Source organism: Ursus americanus, chromosome 17 (genome assembly GCF_024610735.1).
Source record: "Ursus americanus isolate L20-20 chromosome 17, mUrsAme1.1.p, whole genome shotgun sequence".
Classification (NCBI taxonomy): domain Eukaryota; kingdom Metazoa; phylum Chordata; class Mammalia; order Carnivora; family Ursidae; genus Ursus; species Ursus americanus.
Genome location: NC_142143.1, coordinates 5,921,645 through 5,939,512, shown reverse-complemented (window position 1 = coordinate 5,939,512; position 17,868 = coordinate 5,921,645). Strand labels below are relative to the sequence as shown.

General features: G+C 56.1%; 1 protein-coding gene across 3 annotated transcripts in view; it reads right to left on the bottom strand.

Annotated features, from left to right (window-relative positions):
- SCUBE1 (signal peptide, CUB domain and EGF like domain containing 1) overlaps nucleotides 1-17,868 on the bottom strand; it is a 137,191-nt gene that overhangs the window by 7,822 nt on the left and 111,501 nt on the right. For all 3 annotated transcript variants that reach the window (XM_087868638.1, XM_045779905.2, XM_087868639.1), the window contains 7 exons: nucleotides 9,095-9,214; nucleotides 8,673-8,777; nucleotides 7,663-7,776; nucleotides 6,702-6,839; nucleotides 5,280-5,483; nucleotides 1,919-2,080; nucleotides 353-520 (listed from right to left, as the gene is read on the bottom strand). In XM_087868638.1, the coding sequence (XP_087724764.1) occupies nucleotides 353-520; nucleotides 1,919-2,080; nucleotides 5,280-5,483; nucleotides 6,702-6,839; nucleotides 7,663-7,776; nucleotides 8,673-8,777; nucleotides 9,095-9,214 (1,011 nt within the window). The remainder of the gene's footprint in view (nucleotides 1-352; nucleotides 521-1,918; nucleotides 2,081-5,279; nucleotides 5,484-6,701; nucleotides 6,840-7,662; nucleotides 7,777-8,672; nucleotides 8,778-9,094; nucleotides 9,215-17,868) is intronic.

Here is a 17,868-nt window from a genome sequence, read left to right as displayed (position 1 = left end):
CAGCTGGACAGCAGGACCCCCACGGCCCCGAAGGGAGGGTCTCCAGGTAAGCTCCGACCTCGCCCCACTGCCCTCGCTGCCCCTGCATTTCTTCACTCCCCACTCCCCAAAAAAACTTTCCTTTGAACCAGGCTCAAAGCTCCCGTCTGTAACCACTGCGCGTGCCTGGCTCTCCCACCTGAGACCCTCGGGTGGGACTGTGTGGAACCCCGCTGTCCCTGTCCTAGGGTGTGGCACAGTGCTCATCACCGTGTCCACTGCCGGCAGCTCGGGGCTGCTGCTCTGCCCTGGGAGACCTGCCACACGGGAGGTGAGAGGTGTTGACGGAAACGCCCCTGCCCCGCTGACTCACCTTTGGCCTCGCAGTCTTGGAAGGAGACTGTGCCCTCGTGCTTGGTGAGCAGCCCTCCTCCGCAGGGGAAGCAGCCCGTGCGCCCAGGCTCAGGCTGGTACATGCCCACTGGGCAGGCCTGGCAGGGCCTGAAGCCATCTGGGGAGAAGAAGCCTGGGGAGCACTGGCCTGGAAGTCAGAGGTCATGGCTCAGGCTGGCGGGAGGTCCAGACGCCTCGGTCCAGACCCTGCTCTCAACCCTCACCTTCCCTGGGGAAGGGCACCACGGCTGGGGGTGGTGCTGGGCGGGGGGGAACTTGGGGGAAGGAGCCTGGGCTGCACAAGGCCTGCCCCCCAGTCCGGATGTTGCCAGCGGCTCAGGCACTATGGGGCCTTGGCCAGGCTTGGCTTCACCTCTCCCACTAGCAAGAAGGGCTACAAGTTGAAGAGCAAGTGGCTTGGCTGCTGAGCTGGGGAGTGTGGACCCCACATGTGGAGGGGAGAGGTTGGAGGGGGTCCTCCTGGGGTGCAGGCCACACTGTGCTTTCCACATGAGGAACTGGGGTCCAGGCTGACTGGGGTTGTCCGTCTGCAGGGCTGGGCCAGGGCAGAGGGAGTGGGGGTCTGTGAGGTGCCTGAGGCTATGGCTGGGAAAAAGGGAGGGAACGACACACCCAGCATTAAGTCGGGAGGCAGAGGGTGCTTTGGCATTGAGTGAGGGGTGGGTTGAGTGCCCTCTCTGCCCAGGCCCTGAGTTCTCTGCTCCTACCAGTGGCTGCTCTCTGCTCTCAGTCACTGTCCCTGCTAAGGGCAGAGACCACACTCTTGGAGGGCACAGCCAGCTAGCCTGCAGGGACTCAGGGCTGGGCTCTGATCTCTTCTGTATCCCAGAGAAGGCTGGCTGGTGGTCTCTACTGTCCTAAGCATCCCACCCACCCACCCTGGCAGGCACACCTTTCCCCACCCATTCTCTTGGGTGGTCCCCATGACGGCTAGGGAAGGGAGGCTGATGGGTGGGGGTGTGAGCCCATATCACAGATGTGGTTAAGTGAGGCAGTAAATGGAAAAGCTCTTTGCAAACCAAGTTGTGCTTGGTAAACTGAAAAAGGGCTTTCTAAACCATCTATAGCACGAACTGCAAAGTTCTTCTTGGAGAGAACCGTTCTTGCCAAGTAGATGGGACCCCCCCCCCCATAAAGCCTTTTGATGATGGTGCGGTACTCCATACCGTGTGACACGTTTGGTCAACCATAAAGCACTACGTACCTCCATCATAGACAGTACGTTCGCCCGTACATGACTAAGTGTTTGTAAACTGTAAAGTCCTTTCCAAACCGCATGCTGCAATTCTCGGGTGCACCAGGCACAGCCCCGTGCTTGCTGGCACACAGCTGCTCCGGGCACCAGTGCCCTCTGTGAGTGTCGCAGCCTGGAAGTCACGACAGGCTCTGCGCATGGCAGAGAGCTTTACGGACTCTCACCAGGAACTGGGCCTTTGCTTTGGGGACCTCGGTAGAGACGGGAAGATGCCGCCAGACCCCCCACCGCCCCAACCAGCCCCTCCCTCCAGGGGGGACCCACACTCGCCTCCACATTCGGATACGTTGCGGGCACCAGCCAGGCCGAGCCCCTCGCTGCTGGGGCATGGCGTGCAGCTGAGTTGGCCGTCCCCGTCCTGGTAGGACCCCGGCGCACACGGCACGCACTGGCCAGGATCTCCGCTGAAGTAGGTGCCAGGCCCGCAGGCCACTGCAGAGGCAAGGCAGAGAGATTGCTGGTGGCGGAGGTGGGGTATGGTGGCCAGGGGGTCTGTCTCCTGGTACCTCAAACCCAGGCTCTGTCCTCCCAGATAGAGCACATCCCTCGTCCTTGGGCTCAAGGGGCCCAGAGCCGTCTCAGAAGAGCTGGGGTAGGAACAAGGCAGCAGCCATGTGTGAAGAGCCCGGAAGCCTGACCCTGGTCTCCTGCCCCATCCTGGCTGTTCCTGCTCAGCCCTTACTTCTCTCTCTGCCCCACATCCTGCCCTCTAACCCTGACCCCTTGGCCTGTGAACCAAGAGTTTCCTGGCTGTCCCATGGGCATTTTGTCCAAACCCAGCTCTCCTACCCTACCCCTTCCTTCCCCATGGGGTGGAGTGGCCATCTGAGGACATGCGGGCGGTGCAGAGGATGTTTGTGGGGGACTGACGGAGGCGGGGGCAGGGAGGCCTGGTGGCTGAGGGTCATCCAGAGCCGGTGCGGTCGGCTGCATACAGCAAACTGATGAGTAAGAAAGCTGACCGAGGAAATAAGGAGACAGGGCGCTGAACTTTTTTCTGGAGAAGGAATTTAGAGACATGGAAGGAGGGGAGGTTAGGAAGAACCCCGAGCTATTGAATTGGAGGTACTGGTGTGAACGCATGGTTTTATAAAACACACACACACACACACACACACACCTCTGTACCCACCTATACCTTTGGAAATACATATACACAGCCGTGTGTAACATACACCCATACTTTCTAGTTCTGTCCAATGAGAGAGCCTGGAAGCAAGGACACTCCAGTGGCAACAAGGACCCCAGCTTTGGCTTCTGCATATCTTCCTCCTCTCAGGGTCCTGGGGTCCCTGACCGATTGCGAAGGCTGTGGCAGGGAAAGTACAAGTTTGCTGCCCAAGAATCCCCAGCGAGTGATGCGGGGTGGGGCATGTCCAAAGGACGGGGAACCGGCTTGACCAGGAACCTACTGGCTATACTGGGGATGATCTGAGCACTGAACTAACTAATGCTAGGCTTGGATTACAACCCCAGTGAAGAACAGAGGAGTCTCTGAGTCCACACTGATATAAATACACAGACATGTGGACGCGCAGATACACCTGTAAGCGGGGCGGTGGGAGGAAAAGCTCTACCTCACAGGAGAACGCTGACTGATACACACGGACAAGGGCTGGCAGGGAGAGAGGATACCATCCAGCAGCCATCGGAGACGCGGCTGCTCTGGCGGGAGCTGTTACTGAGGGCCATGGCTGCTGCTGGGCGGGAGGATGTCTGATGAGGAGCAGTTTGCTAGTACAAACGCAGAATATATTCCCAGCAAATCGTCCTCAGCTGCGGAAGGGAAAGGGAGTGGAGGAACCGCGGCGGCCTGGGTCAGTATCCTGTGCCTCCTGACGGGGGCGCTGAAGAGAAGGCATCCTGCGTGGTTTTCCTGCCGAGACTGCCTGCCCCGTGGGTCACGGAAACATGGGACGCAGCCCCAAGAGGGTCATCCTACAGCACTTAGGGACAGCAGGAGGACTGGAGAGGCGGGGAAAGAGCGAGGGACTGTGCCACACGCAAGGAATCTGGAGAGACAGGACACTCAACGTGCAGGACAGAGACGCCGTGGGGAGTGCGGAACTGGGCCGTGTGGGCTGAATGCATCTGAGGCAGCCCACGGGGGAAGCTGGATGAAGAAACCATGGAAGTTCCTTGTACTGCCCGGCAACATTTCTGAAAGCTTGAAATGATTTCAAAATAAGCTATTAAAAATAAAAGCATGGGGCGCCTGGGTGGCTCAATCAGTGAAGTGTCTGCCTTTGGCTCAGGTCATGATCTCGGGGGTTCTGGGATCGAGCCAAGCTCTCTGCTCAGTGGGGAACCTGCTTCTTCTTCTCCCACTGCCCCTCCCCCTGCACATGCCCGTGTGTTCACTCTCTTTCTCTCAAATAAATAAATAAATAAAATCTTTGAAAAGCATGAAAGACTGACATCACGAAGGCCCCTGCCCTCCTGCCATGCCCACTCCACTGCTTGAGGCAGAGTCCTTCCTTCCCCCCACACCCCTAAATCCACCTCTTCTCCAGTGGCTCCCCAACTGATCTCTCTGGCCCAGCCTATTCTTTGTACCCCAGATCTGTGGCTCCAACCACCCTAACATTCAACGTCTTCACACGGATGACGCACGTACGTCTGAGCTAGCGAGTACAGACAGAACACTCCGTCTCCACCGGCCACGTCTTCCCCAGGTTCCCCAGATCAGAGACAGGTGCACCTCTGCGGGGGGCCCTTGGGGGTGCCCTCGAAGCCTCCTTCCTCCCAGCCGGCCCTCCAAAGTGCTCTCTCAATCTGTCTGTTTCTTCCTGCCCTGCTGCCAGACCCCCACCCCGTTCAAAGCTCTATCGACTTCCGCCTGGTCTCCCCTCCCCTGTCCTCGCTCGCGGAAGAGGTTGCTCTTTTGCTTGGAACGTTCCTGTGGTTTCCAGCACCCCAGAGGAGCACCGTGGCCCTCAAGGCCTGGAGGCAGCTGTCCCACCTGGCCTGTGGGTGTGCTTGCTTGCTCACTGGCTGCCTTCTTTCCCCGGTACACGTGAACCCCAGCAGAACAAGGGCTCTGTCCGTTCTCCTGCAGGAAACCACCCCGGGGTGTCTCTAGACTCATCCCCTCTCAACAGGCCAGTTCCAGGGGCTCGGGTCAAGTCTCCAGCCTCCTGGGCCTGGACCCTGGCTGGCAGCCCTGCCCCAGCTCCTGTCGTGGGCCCAGCCTCGCCTGCTTCCCGGCGGCCCGTGCTGCACCCTGCTGGCTCTCACCCTCGTGCGTCTTCGCCGTGCTCCTCCTCCGCCCTCAGCTCCCACGCTGCCTCTGCTGGGAAGCCCTCTCTAGCCACACAGACTAGTCCCTGTGCCCCTCCTGCCGCTCTGCTGTGGCCATGGTGGCCTGCGCTCTCTCTGTCCACCCGCCTCAGGATTGTGGTGAAGCTCGTGCGTGCGAATGTTTGCCCAGCAAGAGCCTTGCCCAGGGCCTGGCACCGGGGGAGTGCTCTTCAAATGACAGCCGTTAGGATGAGCACAGGAGTGCTTCTCTCTGGCAGGCTTCTGCCTCGCTGTCCCCTCCCAGCGTGTCTGCTGACCCAGGCCCCCGTGGAAGGAAGGGCAGAGAAGGTTTGCCGAGTGGGCATCCCAGTGGCCACAGGCAGGGACGCACCGCATTTCCCGTCCTGTAACACCTGGCCTGTGCCGCACGCCCCCTGGCCCTCCAGGGCCTTGGCCGGCCACTGGGCCATCGCGTACTCTGTGCCTGCGACCTGGACGGAGAAATGCTGCCGGCTGATGGATTTCCGCAGAGTCTTGATGGCGGCCTGCAGGCTCTGCTCAGCGCGCTTCCGCATGCAGTCCGCCTCGCAGGTGTCTGCAGGGGCGGGAGGGACGGTGACTCGCAACCCCCTCGGAGCAGCCTCTTCCCCGAGCTTCCCCTCCGCCAGGCCTCTGCCCCCCAGCACGTTCACGCAGCAGCTGGGGGCTGAGGTGCCACTGTGGCGTCCATCTGACAGAGGAGGAGACGGAGGGTCCGAGAGGTATGACCCACTCAAGGCCGCACTGCAGATTGGAGGAGAAACCGGGCCTCCGCCACGGCAACGCATCACTTCCCCAGGACACAGCTCACGGACGGGCGCTCCTCCCTGCCACTCAACACGCTCGAGGCTGCCACTGTTCCCAGGATAACGCCCAGCTCTCTGGCTTGCATCCAAGGCCCCTCGTAGTGGTGCTCCTGCCTGGCTTGCCAGCCCTCACCCCCAGCCCTCCGACACCCACTGTGAACTCCGCTTTCTAGCCACCCGGTCCTGCTCACTGCCTCCTAGCACATCACATTCCCTCTGACCTCTGTGCCTTTGCCTATCCCATTCCCTCTGCCTGAATGCCATTCCCTGCCACCTTTCCCAATTGGTGAACTTTTGATTTTAAGTCCTGATTCAAACGGCACCTCTTCTAGGAAGACGTCCTGGATCCCTGTCTTGGGGAGACCTCTCAGCTCCGTGCCCTGTTTGCTCTCATGCCCCCACCACCCAGGGTCTCCCTTGGCACTGGGTGGTTTGTGTGAGGTCTGCCTCCCCTGGCTGGGAGAGCTGCCAGCAGGAGGACCCTGGTCTGGTCCCCTGTTTCCATAGGGCCTGGGGCTCAGCACACACAGCACATATCTGTTGACAGATCTCAACTCCTCTGTCTCAACTCAACACTCATTTGCAGCCAAGAAGAAAGCACTGATACAAAACACAAGCCAGCATTATAAGCCCCCTTCTGGAACCCGGGAAAGATAGGCCCTTGGCTCAATTGTTCTGGAAACTGTATAGGCATGAGCCCTTCCAGGCCCCAGCGAGGGCATGAAGGGGTGGAGAGAGGCCGTGTGGCCGTCACATTGGGCCGCTGAGCCCTGTTCCTCTCATTGCCCTGGGTCTCCTCTTCCAGCCTGGGCTACCCGGCGCCTACCCTCCCCAGCTCCCCCACTGTCTGGTTGACCTCTACCTCCAGTAGCCACGGCGCAGGTGCTCGCCCAGCGTCACGTCTGGCACACCCCTGCCAGCCCTCCCAGGCCCCTGTCCTCCCTGAGGCCTTTAGCAGCCTCACGCACCTGACGCCTCTTCCATCTTTGTCTCCACCTCGAACTCTGCTGTGATGTGGGTCACCTCCTTGGATGGGGACTTTTTGCCACGGCGCCTCTTCTTGGAGGAGTCACATTTCAGGGTCACAGAGGTCAGATGGCAGTTTTCTGGACAAAGAAGGGACTGCTATGGCAAAGGCGGCACAAGGCAGGAAGCAGTGTCCTGCGGAGCCCTGTGCACAGGTTACCAACAGCAAGGCTCCTGCTTTGCCTAATAGTCCGTGGGGCAGAACGGGAAACTGAGGCTGGACGCCAGGCTGGCTCGGGGTCTCAAGAGGGGCTAGTGGCTGAGCCAGGCCCTGCACCAGTCCTCTGAGTCCGTTGCGCTGCTGCACACGGAGGCATTTGCACATACTTCCTTAGTGACGCTGTGCAGCTCGGCTCTGTGGGGCTTGGCCCGGGTTAGGTCGGCTTGAGGGCTGTGCTCTGTTAGCTTTGGGGAGGAATCCTAAGGTGTTCAGGAATCTTTGTGGAAACAGAGCTGGGATGCTCTTCTCCTGGGCCCTTCTCACCAAGCTCTCCCCCGGCTACCATCCAGCCTGGAAAGCCCTTCTTGGCCCCCCCCCCCTTCAAGAATGAGCCACTAAGTGAGCCCTGGGAGGCCTTCTGGACATAGGCTGCACCCATAGCACCAGCCCTGGAGGAGTTCATCTAGCCCCGGGTGAGGCAGGAACGATGGGCCCCAGGGATGCTGGGGGACCCAGATTTTGCACTCAAATGCTGGCCTTCTTCCAAAGGGACACCACCACCCATCTATAGTGCTCCAGGCCTGGCTCCTGGGGCTCAGGGACCATGATGGTGAGGACAAAGAGGGTTGGAGCTGGGTTCCATCACTGGAAACCCAGCCCTGCTGGACCCTGGGCTCCCAGCTCTCAGGCGCGGGGACCCCCACCACCCTTTGTGTGGGTTGGCACCATGGCAGCCCACTCACCCAGCAGCAGCTGCCTCAGGGTCTCCTTTGCTGGCTCCCGGCCGTGGGGCCGGAGGTGGCACTTGGCATCTCGGATCTTGAAGCGGGCCTTCTGCCTGATGGGGGCAGGCACACCTGGGGAAAGCCCAAATCCCCCCATGTGGCGGCCTCTCCTGTGGGCAGGGAGGCTGTGGGGCCGGGGGGCCACAGAGGGAGTGCCTGAGTGTTAGGGGGCGGCCAGTGGGACAAATCCACTGGGGGCTGGGGCTGGGGGAGACTCTGCTGCCTCATTCCTCTCCCTGCATAGCCTGAAAAAGGTGGGAGCATGGATGGTGGGGCCATGCTCAAGCCGGGGGGGGGGGGCACCCGGCCAGGAGTCTTCTGTGGAGGAGGAAAGGCAGGCCTCCCACCTCCTCCCCACCGCCCAGGCCAGTTCACATGGCTCATGCTGTTAGGAAAGGCGACAGAACAGAAGAGAGAGGGAAGCAAGGAAGGGAAGGGGCTTTGAAATAAGACAGATGCCCTGAACTGCTGATTCCTTCCAAGAGCAAATCCCAGCGGCTTGGCTGAAGACCGACAATCGCAGATACTCAGCATCACATCCTGTATGTGTTAAATGCACACAGATGCTCCCTAGCATTGAACTCAACTTCCTGACTAGGAAAGGAGGCTGAAGACATGCCCGTGGGCAGGGGAGCTGGCTGTGCCCTGCTGACTGCGACTGGCTGGTAGGTCCCGAAGGGCACGGGAGTGTGCTGTGCCCCCAGGACTTCTGGGGCCTCTTGGTTACAGTAGAGGTGACTCACTTCACTGGAAGGGAGTCTGAGACCCGTGGAGTTGGGCAGCACTGGAGTGTGGCCCAGAGGACCCGGTCCTGCTCTCAGCTCGCCAGCACCCTGGGCCATGCTGGGCTGGCACCAAGCCAGGAAGCTCTTCCCTAGGCAGTGTCCCTCCCTCTCGTCCGAGTCTGGGGGTGGACGCGACATCCAGGGGTCCCCGGGCGCGTGCAGCACGGACAGGCCGGGGGCTACCTGCGCAGCTGGGCCCAGTGCTGGAACCGGTGCCGTTGCGTTTCGGTGGCATCTTGCCCTGGAGACCTGGGACGCCGCAGCTCAGGCTGTAGCTGTTGTCCGAGTCTGCAGAGAGGCCAGGGGTGAGATGGACTCGGCTACCCCCCCCCCCACTCCAGTGCCCCCTGATCCTGGAGGCCTCAGAGGGCTCGCTGTGGGTAAGCAGCTGGGAGGGAACGAGCCCACTGCACTTGTGGAGACGGACGCTGCGGCCCAGAGGGAACCAGACAGCAGGCCAGGATCACTCAGTGATCAGGGCCAGGGGACCACATTCCTAGGTCGGGCTCTTTCCTGGATAATGGCAGGGAGCAGGGGCTAGACTCCAGGGAAGGAAGCCCCCCACCCCACTCCCTCATTGCTTCCCGGGGATGGCCTCAGGTTACCTGGCACGAAGAGTGAGTGGGCTGGGCAGGAAAGGGAGCAGCTCTCCACACCGCCCACCTTGCTGCAGGACAGCTGGGCCCAGGGGGGGGCCTTGGCCCGAGAAAGGCACTTGCCCGTCTCTGAGGAGGGGAAGACATAAGAGAGGGCTGGAGGGGACCAGGGTGGAGGCTTCTGGGGGCTCTGCCCCTGAGTGTGGACCACTGGGGACTCCTGCCACATCCCCATCCTGTGACCAGACCCTGGTGGGACGGGGCTGGAAGATGGCGGGGTCCACATGCACTTGGACGTGTGGGGATGCTGGGTCCAGACAGCTGGCCTGTCCCCTCCTCCCTCTGACCAGTCCAGGCTGTCTGTGAGAAGGTTTGTGCCACAGGCCCAGACTAGAGGGCAGGGCTGGATTCTCCAGAGCAGGTGTCCATGGCCTTCTGTGTAAGGGAGCATGTGGAAGTGACAAGGGCCTCTTGGCAGTGATCGACCTCCAAGCGTGCGAGGGTCACTGGGAGCCCCTCTCTGGGGCAGCCACTGGACACATCCATTAGGTGTCCGGAGATGTCCAAACTAAACTCTTCAGAGTTCTGCAAGTGTCTTTTATCTATTTACTTATTTATAAAAATATTTTATTTGTCAGAGAGAGAGAGAGAGCGCGTGCGCGCGAGCGTGTGAGCACACAAGCACAGAGAGCATCAGGCAGAGGGAGAAGCAGACTCCTCCACGAGCAGGGATCCTGATGTGGGGCTCGATCCCAGAACCCTGGGATCATGACCCGAGTGGAAGGCAGACACTTAACTGACTGAGTCACCCAGGTGTCCCTCTCGGGTGTTTTTTAATCTTTTGAGGACTGACAGGTCTATAGCCATGGTCAACTCAGAACTGGTTTTATCCCCGTCTGGCTGCTCAGTGACAACTGGCTGACATGGGCACACCCCCGGAAGCGCCCCTCGGAGGCTGTCGTCAAGGGTCGGGTCGCTCGGGCGAGCAGGCTGAAGTAGGGGACTCAGCCGGAAAAATACACGGAAGTGGGAAATCACCAGTGTGGGTGATCTTCAACATGCGGCTGGACATTCTCAAGGAGTCTTAGAAAGTAAATAATCTAGAAATAAAAGCAAACTCACGGCCCTCCAGATAAAACGGCTGGCCCCCAAGTAAATACAAGACCGAAAGTCCTCTGTTCCCAACGAATCAGGAATCTTCAAGGAAAGCTGCCTACAGATAATGCAAGACAGAAGGGCCCCAGGAGGAACCAATGTTCTCGCTGCTTGAGAAGCAGAAGGACAACCATCTATAAACATCCAAGGGAGACCTAAGCCCCCAACACTTCCCTGGATTTTCTCCAAAAAAGGGAATCGCCAGTGATTACTGGCGGACAACAGCTCTGCTTTCCGGTACCAATGGGGACCACGCATTGGGAAGGGCAGACCATTCCAGCCCTGAGCATGGGCGCTCTCCGGGTGCTCTCGCTGGGACCCCGAGGACACAAAGCGCGGACAGCTCCTTCCCCAGACCGTTTCTTAGGGTTGTGTTTGCCTCAAGCAGCTGCGAGGAATGCGGGGACATCTCTTCCTAGAGAAGGAGCAGCCCGGCCTGTTCACTATAGAAGTGGTGAATTTCCCAGGCTGGGAAGCAAATTCTCTGCCTGCACGGAGTCGAGGGGGCAGATGGGACCTGGGGGTGGGGCAGGGGAACCCACACAAATGTGCTTCTCATGCTGGTTGCTGTGCTGAGCACTGAAGCCCTTTGTCTCTGGGGATGCCCGCGGCACCCGGGAAACAGCAGGAAGCGAGCTCACGGGCTGCATGTAGGCAACATCTCTGACCCCCCCATATACACCCATCGATCCCACCACCGCAGAACGCCAAAGCCCAGAGGAAAGTGTGAAGTCACCTAACAAGCGAGAGGAAAGGCAAACTGACTGGTGATAAGAAAAAAAAAAAAAAAAAGAAAGAAAAAAAGGAAAGAAAAAAAAAGTCCGTTTCCTTAAAGTAAGAATGCCTGGTTGTGGGAGAATATGAATGAAGATAGTAGGAGGCAGCTCTGAACATGGACAGGAAGTTGCAGAAGGTTTGGGGGGGCCTTGCCCTTGATCTACTAAAACCACTGAGGCAGTGGGCACTCTAACAAGCCTTGGTCCTTTCCCAGGTTCCACGCTGTAACCGCTCCTTGGGAGCCGTTACTGGAAGACAACCCTCCCTTCTGTGGGTCAAAGCCCCTACCCATGTCCTGGGGCAGGACCTCCTCTGCAAATGGGACTGCCAGCTAAAATATGCCTCCAAATAAACACACCTAAAATATACCTGTGAGGTTATTTTTAGAGGTCCCAGAAAATTCTCCTACACATGATTCAAATTATAGCTGACAGGAGCCTTAATATACATATTATGTATGATTCAAAAACAGGATCCCTGCAGCAAAGCTTCCACAGCATCAGCAGAACAAATGGAACAGAGCCCAAGAAGAGTCCAGACTGCCATACTTTTTTTTTTTTTTTTTTTTTTTACGAACACACAAAAGTTAGGCCATGCTCTCAGGATCCAAGCTCAACAACATGGCAAATACCCATGACCAAGGCTCATCCTCCCTGCCTCAGGACAATGCCTTGGCTAAAGTAGGTAGAGTATCTTCAGATCTTGTCCTAGAATTACCTTTAATCCGAGGGTACCACATGCAGGATGATCCCCACTGAGAACTGAAAACACCCAGGATTTTCTCCACTCGTCATTGAACTAATTATGGTATCTGGTTCCTTTGTCCTCCTCATATTACCACTGAGCAACTCCTACCTCTTCCTTTTTCTTTTTAAACCACAGATGAGGGTTTTTTTTTTTTTTAAGATTTTATTTATTTATTTGACAGAGATAGAGACAGCCAGCGAGAGAGGGAACACAAGCAGGGGGAGTGGGAGAGGAAGAAGCAGGCTCCCAGCGGAGAAGCCTGATGTGGGGCTCGATCCCAGATCGCCGGGATCACGCCCTGAGCCGAAGGCAGATGCTTAATGACTGAGCCACCCCGGCGCCCCTGCTCCTACCCGTTCCTGAGGGAGAAACTCATCTCTCTGTGTCTGTACTTGAGACATGCTCATATCTAAAACACATCTTTTGGACATCCCATACCAATCCCGACTCAATATTGTTGGTTGATGGCACGTATCTTAAAAATGAAGAGACTTAAAAATTCATATGGAAACTCAAGGCAAGTTCAAGAATAGCCAGATCAATCTTGAACACAAAAAACTGAGTTGGAAGATCCTCACTTCATGATTTAAAAACTTACTATAAACCTACATTAATCAAGACAGTGGGATATGGGCATCGGGACAAATGGATCAATGGAAAAGACAACCCAGAAATAAATCCACACATTTATGGCCAAATGATTTTAAGAGAAAGGCAAGATAATTCAATGGGGAAAAAGAATGGTCTTTTCAACAAATGGCACGGTGACAATTGGATATCCCCACTCAAAAGAATGAAGGTGGACCCCTGTCTCACACCGTATACAAATTAATTCACAATGGATCGAAGACCTAAGTATAAGAGCTAAAACTATACAGCTCTTAGAAGAAAATAGCTGTAAATCTTTGGGACCCTGGGTTAGGCAGTGGTTTCTTAAAAATGACACCCAAACCACAAGCAGCCGAAGGAAAAAAATACATAAATTGGACCTTATGCTTCAAAAAACACCATCAAGAAAATGAAAAGACAGTACACAGAATGGGGAAAATCCCTTGCAAATCATATATCTGGTACGAAGCTTGTATCTAGAGTATATGAAGAACTCTTATAACTGAATAATAAAGACAGATAACACAATTTTAAAAACGGGCAAAGGATCTGAATAGACACTTCTTTCAAGAACATCTACAAATAGTAAGCACATGGAAAGGTACTCAACACCACTGGCTGCCAGGGAAATATGAAATCAAAACCACAATGAGAAACTATTTCACACCCTGCAAGGATGGCCATAATCGAAAAGTCAGGCAACAGCAAAGGTGGCTGAAGACGTGGAGAAATTGGAAACTCACACACTGCTGGTGGGACGTCAAATGGCGTAGCCTCTTTGGAAAACAGGTTGGCAGTTCCTCAAAAGTTAAACCCAGGGTTAGGGCATGACCCAGCAATTCCACCCCTGGGCATACATCCTAGGAAACGGAAAACATATGTCGACACAGACACCTTACAGGACTGTTCACAGCAGCGTTCTTCATGACATGCCCCAAACTGGAAACAACCCACATGTCCATCAACCGATGAGTGGATAAACAAGATGTGGGCCAAGCAGACAGTGGGATATAATATGGCCATCAGGAGGAATGAAGCAGTGACACGCACTATGACACGGGTGACCTTGGAAATATGACACTAAATGGAATAACAAGCCCCATGTTGTACGATTCACTTATGCCGAGTGTCCAGAATTGGCAAATTCATGGAGACAAAAGTAGATGATGGTTGCCTAGGGCTGGGGGGTTGAGGGAAAATGAGAAGCGACTGCTGTGGGCATAGGGTTTCTTTCCAGAGTAATGAAAATGCTCTAAAATGCATTGTGGTTGCACAATTCTGTGATTATCCGAAACACCACTGAACTGCACACTAAATGGAGACTTGTGTGGCATGTGAATTATATCTCAATGAAGCTGTTAATAAAAACAAAAAACGAAAGGAGGAGAGACGACACTAGGTTGGATTTTCAAGAACTATCCAGGCTGGAGTCAAGCCCTAAGGGACTCAGGTTGGCTCTAGTGGCCAAACCTGTGGCCCTCTCTAGGGCATGTTCCGTTGCTAAAGATCAAAGATAGCTCTGTCTACCAACGGCTGTAGCGTTCCACTGGTGCTCTGGAAACAGAGAGGTTTACTGCCCACGACTAAGACACAGAGGCCCAACGGTACAAGGGATGGAAGTCAGAGGCAATGCTTCCTGGATCATCACGCTAAACGGGACCCCTAGGCAAGGACTTCCGACAGCACAGAAAGACGGATCCGTGCGAGAGGTGGGGATTCCGCTGCCGACACACTAGCTTTGCCTTCCTACTCTGAGAAGGAGCCAAGGGGAACAACTGCGTTGCAAGTCCCCTGAGGATGGTAGCCCGGTGAGGCCAGGACGGCCCCCTGGACCCACCAGACCACCTCACACGGACGTGTGCTAATGTTTCCTCTAAGAAAACTCATCCCAGTAGGGACAGACCGGCTGTGGGGTCAGACGACGGGGTGAGAGACTCTCCCAGGCCAGCGGAGGAGATAGGCGGTTCAAGGCTCACCTGCAGTCAGCAGAATCCTGGGTAAGGTGTAAAGACCACAACAAACCCTAAGCGACCCCTTGGGCATCTCCAAATGGATTTTACAGGTTATAAATGCGCACTCATAAACATGTTTACTTTCTGGATGAATCAAAGCAGTCGTTTGCTGGGAAAAACACACCACTCGTAGGAGCTAAAATATTCCTAGATCCTGAGTTCCTTATCTGGGATAGTCCAACTTACTCATTTAGTAATATGCAGACACCTTTTACTGTGAGGGTTATTCATAAACCACTCAGAGGTTTCACTGTCTTTTTACCCCATATCTTCTGGGAACACAGAAGTGGATTTTTTAGAACTTACTACGAAGTCACAACTTACAGATCTTGAACTGGGGTTCTCGAGAGAACCCCCAGAAGCGGACAGAACACACAAACCAGCTATTTCCCAAGATTCTCAGGACAGGCAGAAGATGATACACAGGGACAGCTCTCACCTAAGGCCACTGGAATAAATTCTCCTTGACGTTTGCAACCACTGTCTTCCACGCGCTTCTTTGCAGAACTTTGTTCTTGGTTCTTCGGGTCACGCTCTCCCACCTTACACGTTTAGGGTTACACCCGCAGATCTGCCCTTTTATGCTTCCCCCACCCGTAATAACTGGCCTGGATCTAGGCCTTGCTAGTGATAGCCACCATCCTGATTCTCTAAATCAGTCCTCCCAAGCTACTGCCAGGGAAATCGGTATTGAAAGCCGGCATGAAGCATGTTACACAAACCTTATGAATTACGCATTCTCTGTGGACAATACATAGAAGAGAAGGAGAATGCCCACGCGCTGGGAAAGGTGGATTCAGCTATCTGGCAACGTGGCTGACTGGTTCTCACCACACCACCCCAGACAATATCCCTACAGCTCCGCTGAGGAGGATCCCATCTGTTACGTGGGATCTTGCTCATCAATGCCCCCCAGGACCACAGCTGACAGTTCTGGGGGGCTATTAGGCTGTTCCAAGTGCATGGCTCCCCCCACCCCTCAGTGAACGATGCCTTCTTGCAAACCATCTGAGGACAGAATTCCCTTCCGAGGGACACAAACGACACCTGCTGAAGCAAACCGTGGAGGCTGTCGGTTCCATCCACAGGAATCGGGCAGCTCCAAGGGATCATCAAAAATGTGCCCCTTGTCTTGGGTGCTATAGTAAATGAGACAGCCTATGGCGTGCTGCGGGGGCATGACGAACCAAGCTGAATTCCTAGGGCAAGCGCTCAGGGTAACAGTGAGACCTTGGATTTTCTTTTGACCAGTCAGGGGGTTCGTCACTGCCAGCTCTCTTTGGACCTGGATTCACAGCACGGGTGAGGTGGGACGGTCCATGTCGAGAGTACAGGGGAAAGCAACCTGCTCATGACAGCAGACTCAGGGAGTTGGTGGAACCAGTTTTCTTGGTCAGCCCTGGGAACTCTTGGGTCATGGGTCTAGAGGGCCTTCCAGAACCTTCTAAGAACACTTTCAGTTATGCTTGTTCGTCTCAGTTTTCCCACATCTAGTATCCAGAATGCTAACTGCTTCTATGTAGTCACCACGGTCCTAGCAGATGACTTAGGAGAAATGGGATAAAATCACACTGACCGACAGTGACCAGACAATCAGACCTCCACCAATGACTCTTGGTGCAGGGTCGGTGGCCGTGTGAGGACCCAGACAAGCCCCAGTGGCCGTTCCTGCAGCTCTGACTGAGGGCCCCTTCCCCATACACTTAGAGAAAGCCTGCTGGCCCGACAGCTTTGGTAACAAGTCAACACCAGACCTAGCACGACCCTCATCGATCAGCAGACATGCCTCCGAAAGCCAATCCATCCAGGCTTGGAAAGTCAGCCAACGGGTGGCAGATTCACTCAGTAATCAGGCTTCTAAGGCTGGAGTCGACCCATTCGCCCTTAGTACCCAGGACGGGCCATGTTCCTGGGATGCACACCACATAACTCTGCCTCTCTAGCCCCCAGACAGGCTCCTCCCTGCAGCTCTGGACGGGAGCAGTGGTTGCCTTTGCTCACCAGGACGGCCCGAACAGCACAGCAATCCTTACTGAAGTACATTCAGCTTTTTGCTAGCGGATGTAAGCGTTGGTATCCATTCTTCAATACTTTCACTCATTCATTCAGCAAGTATGTACTGAGTGCCTACACCTGCCAGGCTCTGTCCGAGGTGCTGGGGATCCAGCAGCGAACGAGACAGGCAGAGGTCTGTGCTCTGCTGTGTAGAGCATACAGATACTATGTCTAGTGGCGAGAAGTACAGTGGGAGAAAAGAAAATGAGGAGGCGGGGGTGGTGGGAGGGGTGCAGGGAAGGCCTCCCAGAGCAGACAGCGATAGGGACGAGGAGCCCTCCAGGCCAAGAGGGGAGCACCGGCACGGCCATGTCAGTTGGGGGTGGGCAGCAGCCTCGAGGTCACTGAGGCTGGCACAGGGCAGGTGAGGGTGAGGGATGAAGGCCATTAGGCCAAGGTCCAGGAGCCTTTGGGCCCTTCTAAGAACTCTGGCTTTGCTTCCACATGAAGAGAAATAGTGGGGGGCTTTGAGCAGAGGGGGACATGTTCTGAGTCAGATTCAAAAGGCTAGCTCTGGGGGCGCCTGGGTGGCTCAGTCGGTTAAATTTCTGACTCTTGGTCTCAGCTCAGGTCTCGATCTCAGGGTCATGAGTTCAAGCCCTGTGTTGGGCTCCATACTGGGCATGGAGAAAAAAAAAGTTTTAAAAAAAGAAAATAAAAGGCTGGCTCTGGCTGCCCTGGGGATGTTTGGCGTGGCAGGGCCAGGATCTAAGAGCCGTTTCAAGGCCATGGCCCCAGCGTCCACAGCAGGCCTGGCATGTAGTGGGCGACCACGTGTTTGCAGAACTAATGAACGTGGGGGATTGCCCAGAACTTAGCCTAGAGCTGCCCCAAGTCTCGGGAGCCCTCCAGCAGGGGACGCAGGAACCCTGCGCTCTCTGGGAGCCCTGCTGCTCTTCCTATGCTGTACCTTGTGGCGCTGGTGGCCTGGGCAAGTGGTGGGGCTGCACAGACCCAGGGGCTGCCCTTCAGACTCTGATGCTGCTGCAGCCTGAGTAGCCACCCCCTTCCCTCCCCCAGCTTCCTGGGCAGGACCAGAGGAAGAAGGGGGAGCAGAGACGGCTGCGCCCTCCGAGCCCCCAGCTCCTCCTGAGCCCACAGCTCTGGCTGCACACACTAAACCCCAGATCTTCGCTTCTGTGAACCCCTCTCCCTGCAGGTCCCATTCTGTGTTTCTGGCTGGCACCCAGTGTGCTCTCCCACCTACGTCCCCTCTACCTCCAAGCCCTCCTTCCCATCAGCCCTATTCCAGCAGCAGAGATTCCCTGCCGAGAACCCCCCTCCCAGGTGAGGTAGGCCCTGTGTTGCTCACTCCAAGCTCATCCCACCCTGAGAGGTCACTGCCCTTCCCATCCAGGCACCTGGTGGAAGGGGGGAAGCCAGCGCCCAGGCCCTTCTTCAGGGGTCCCAGCAGCGGCCCACCCGAGG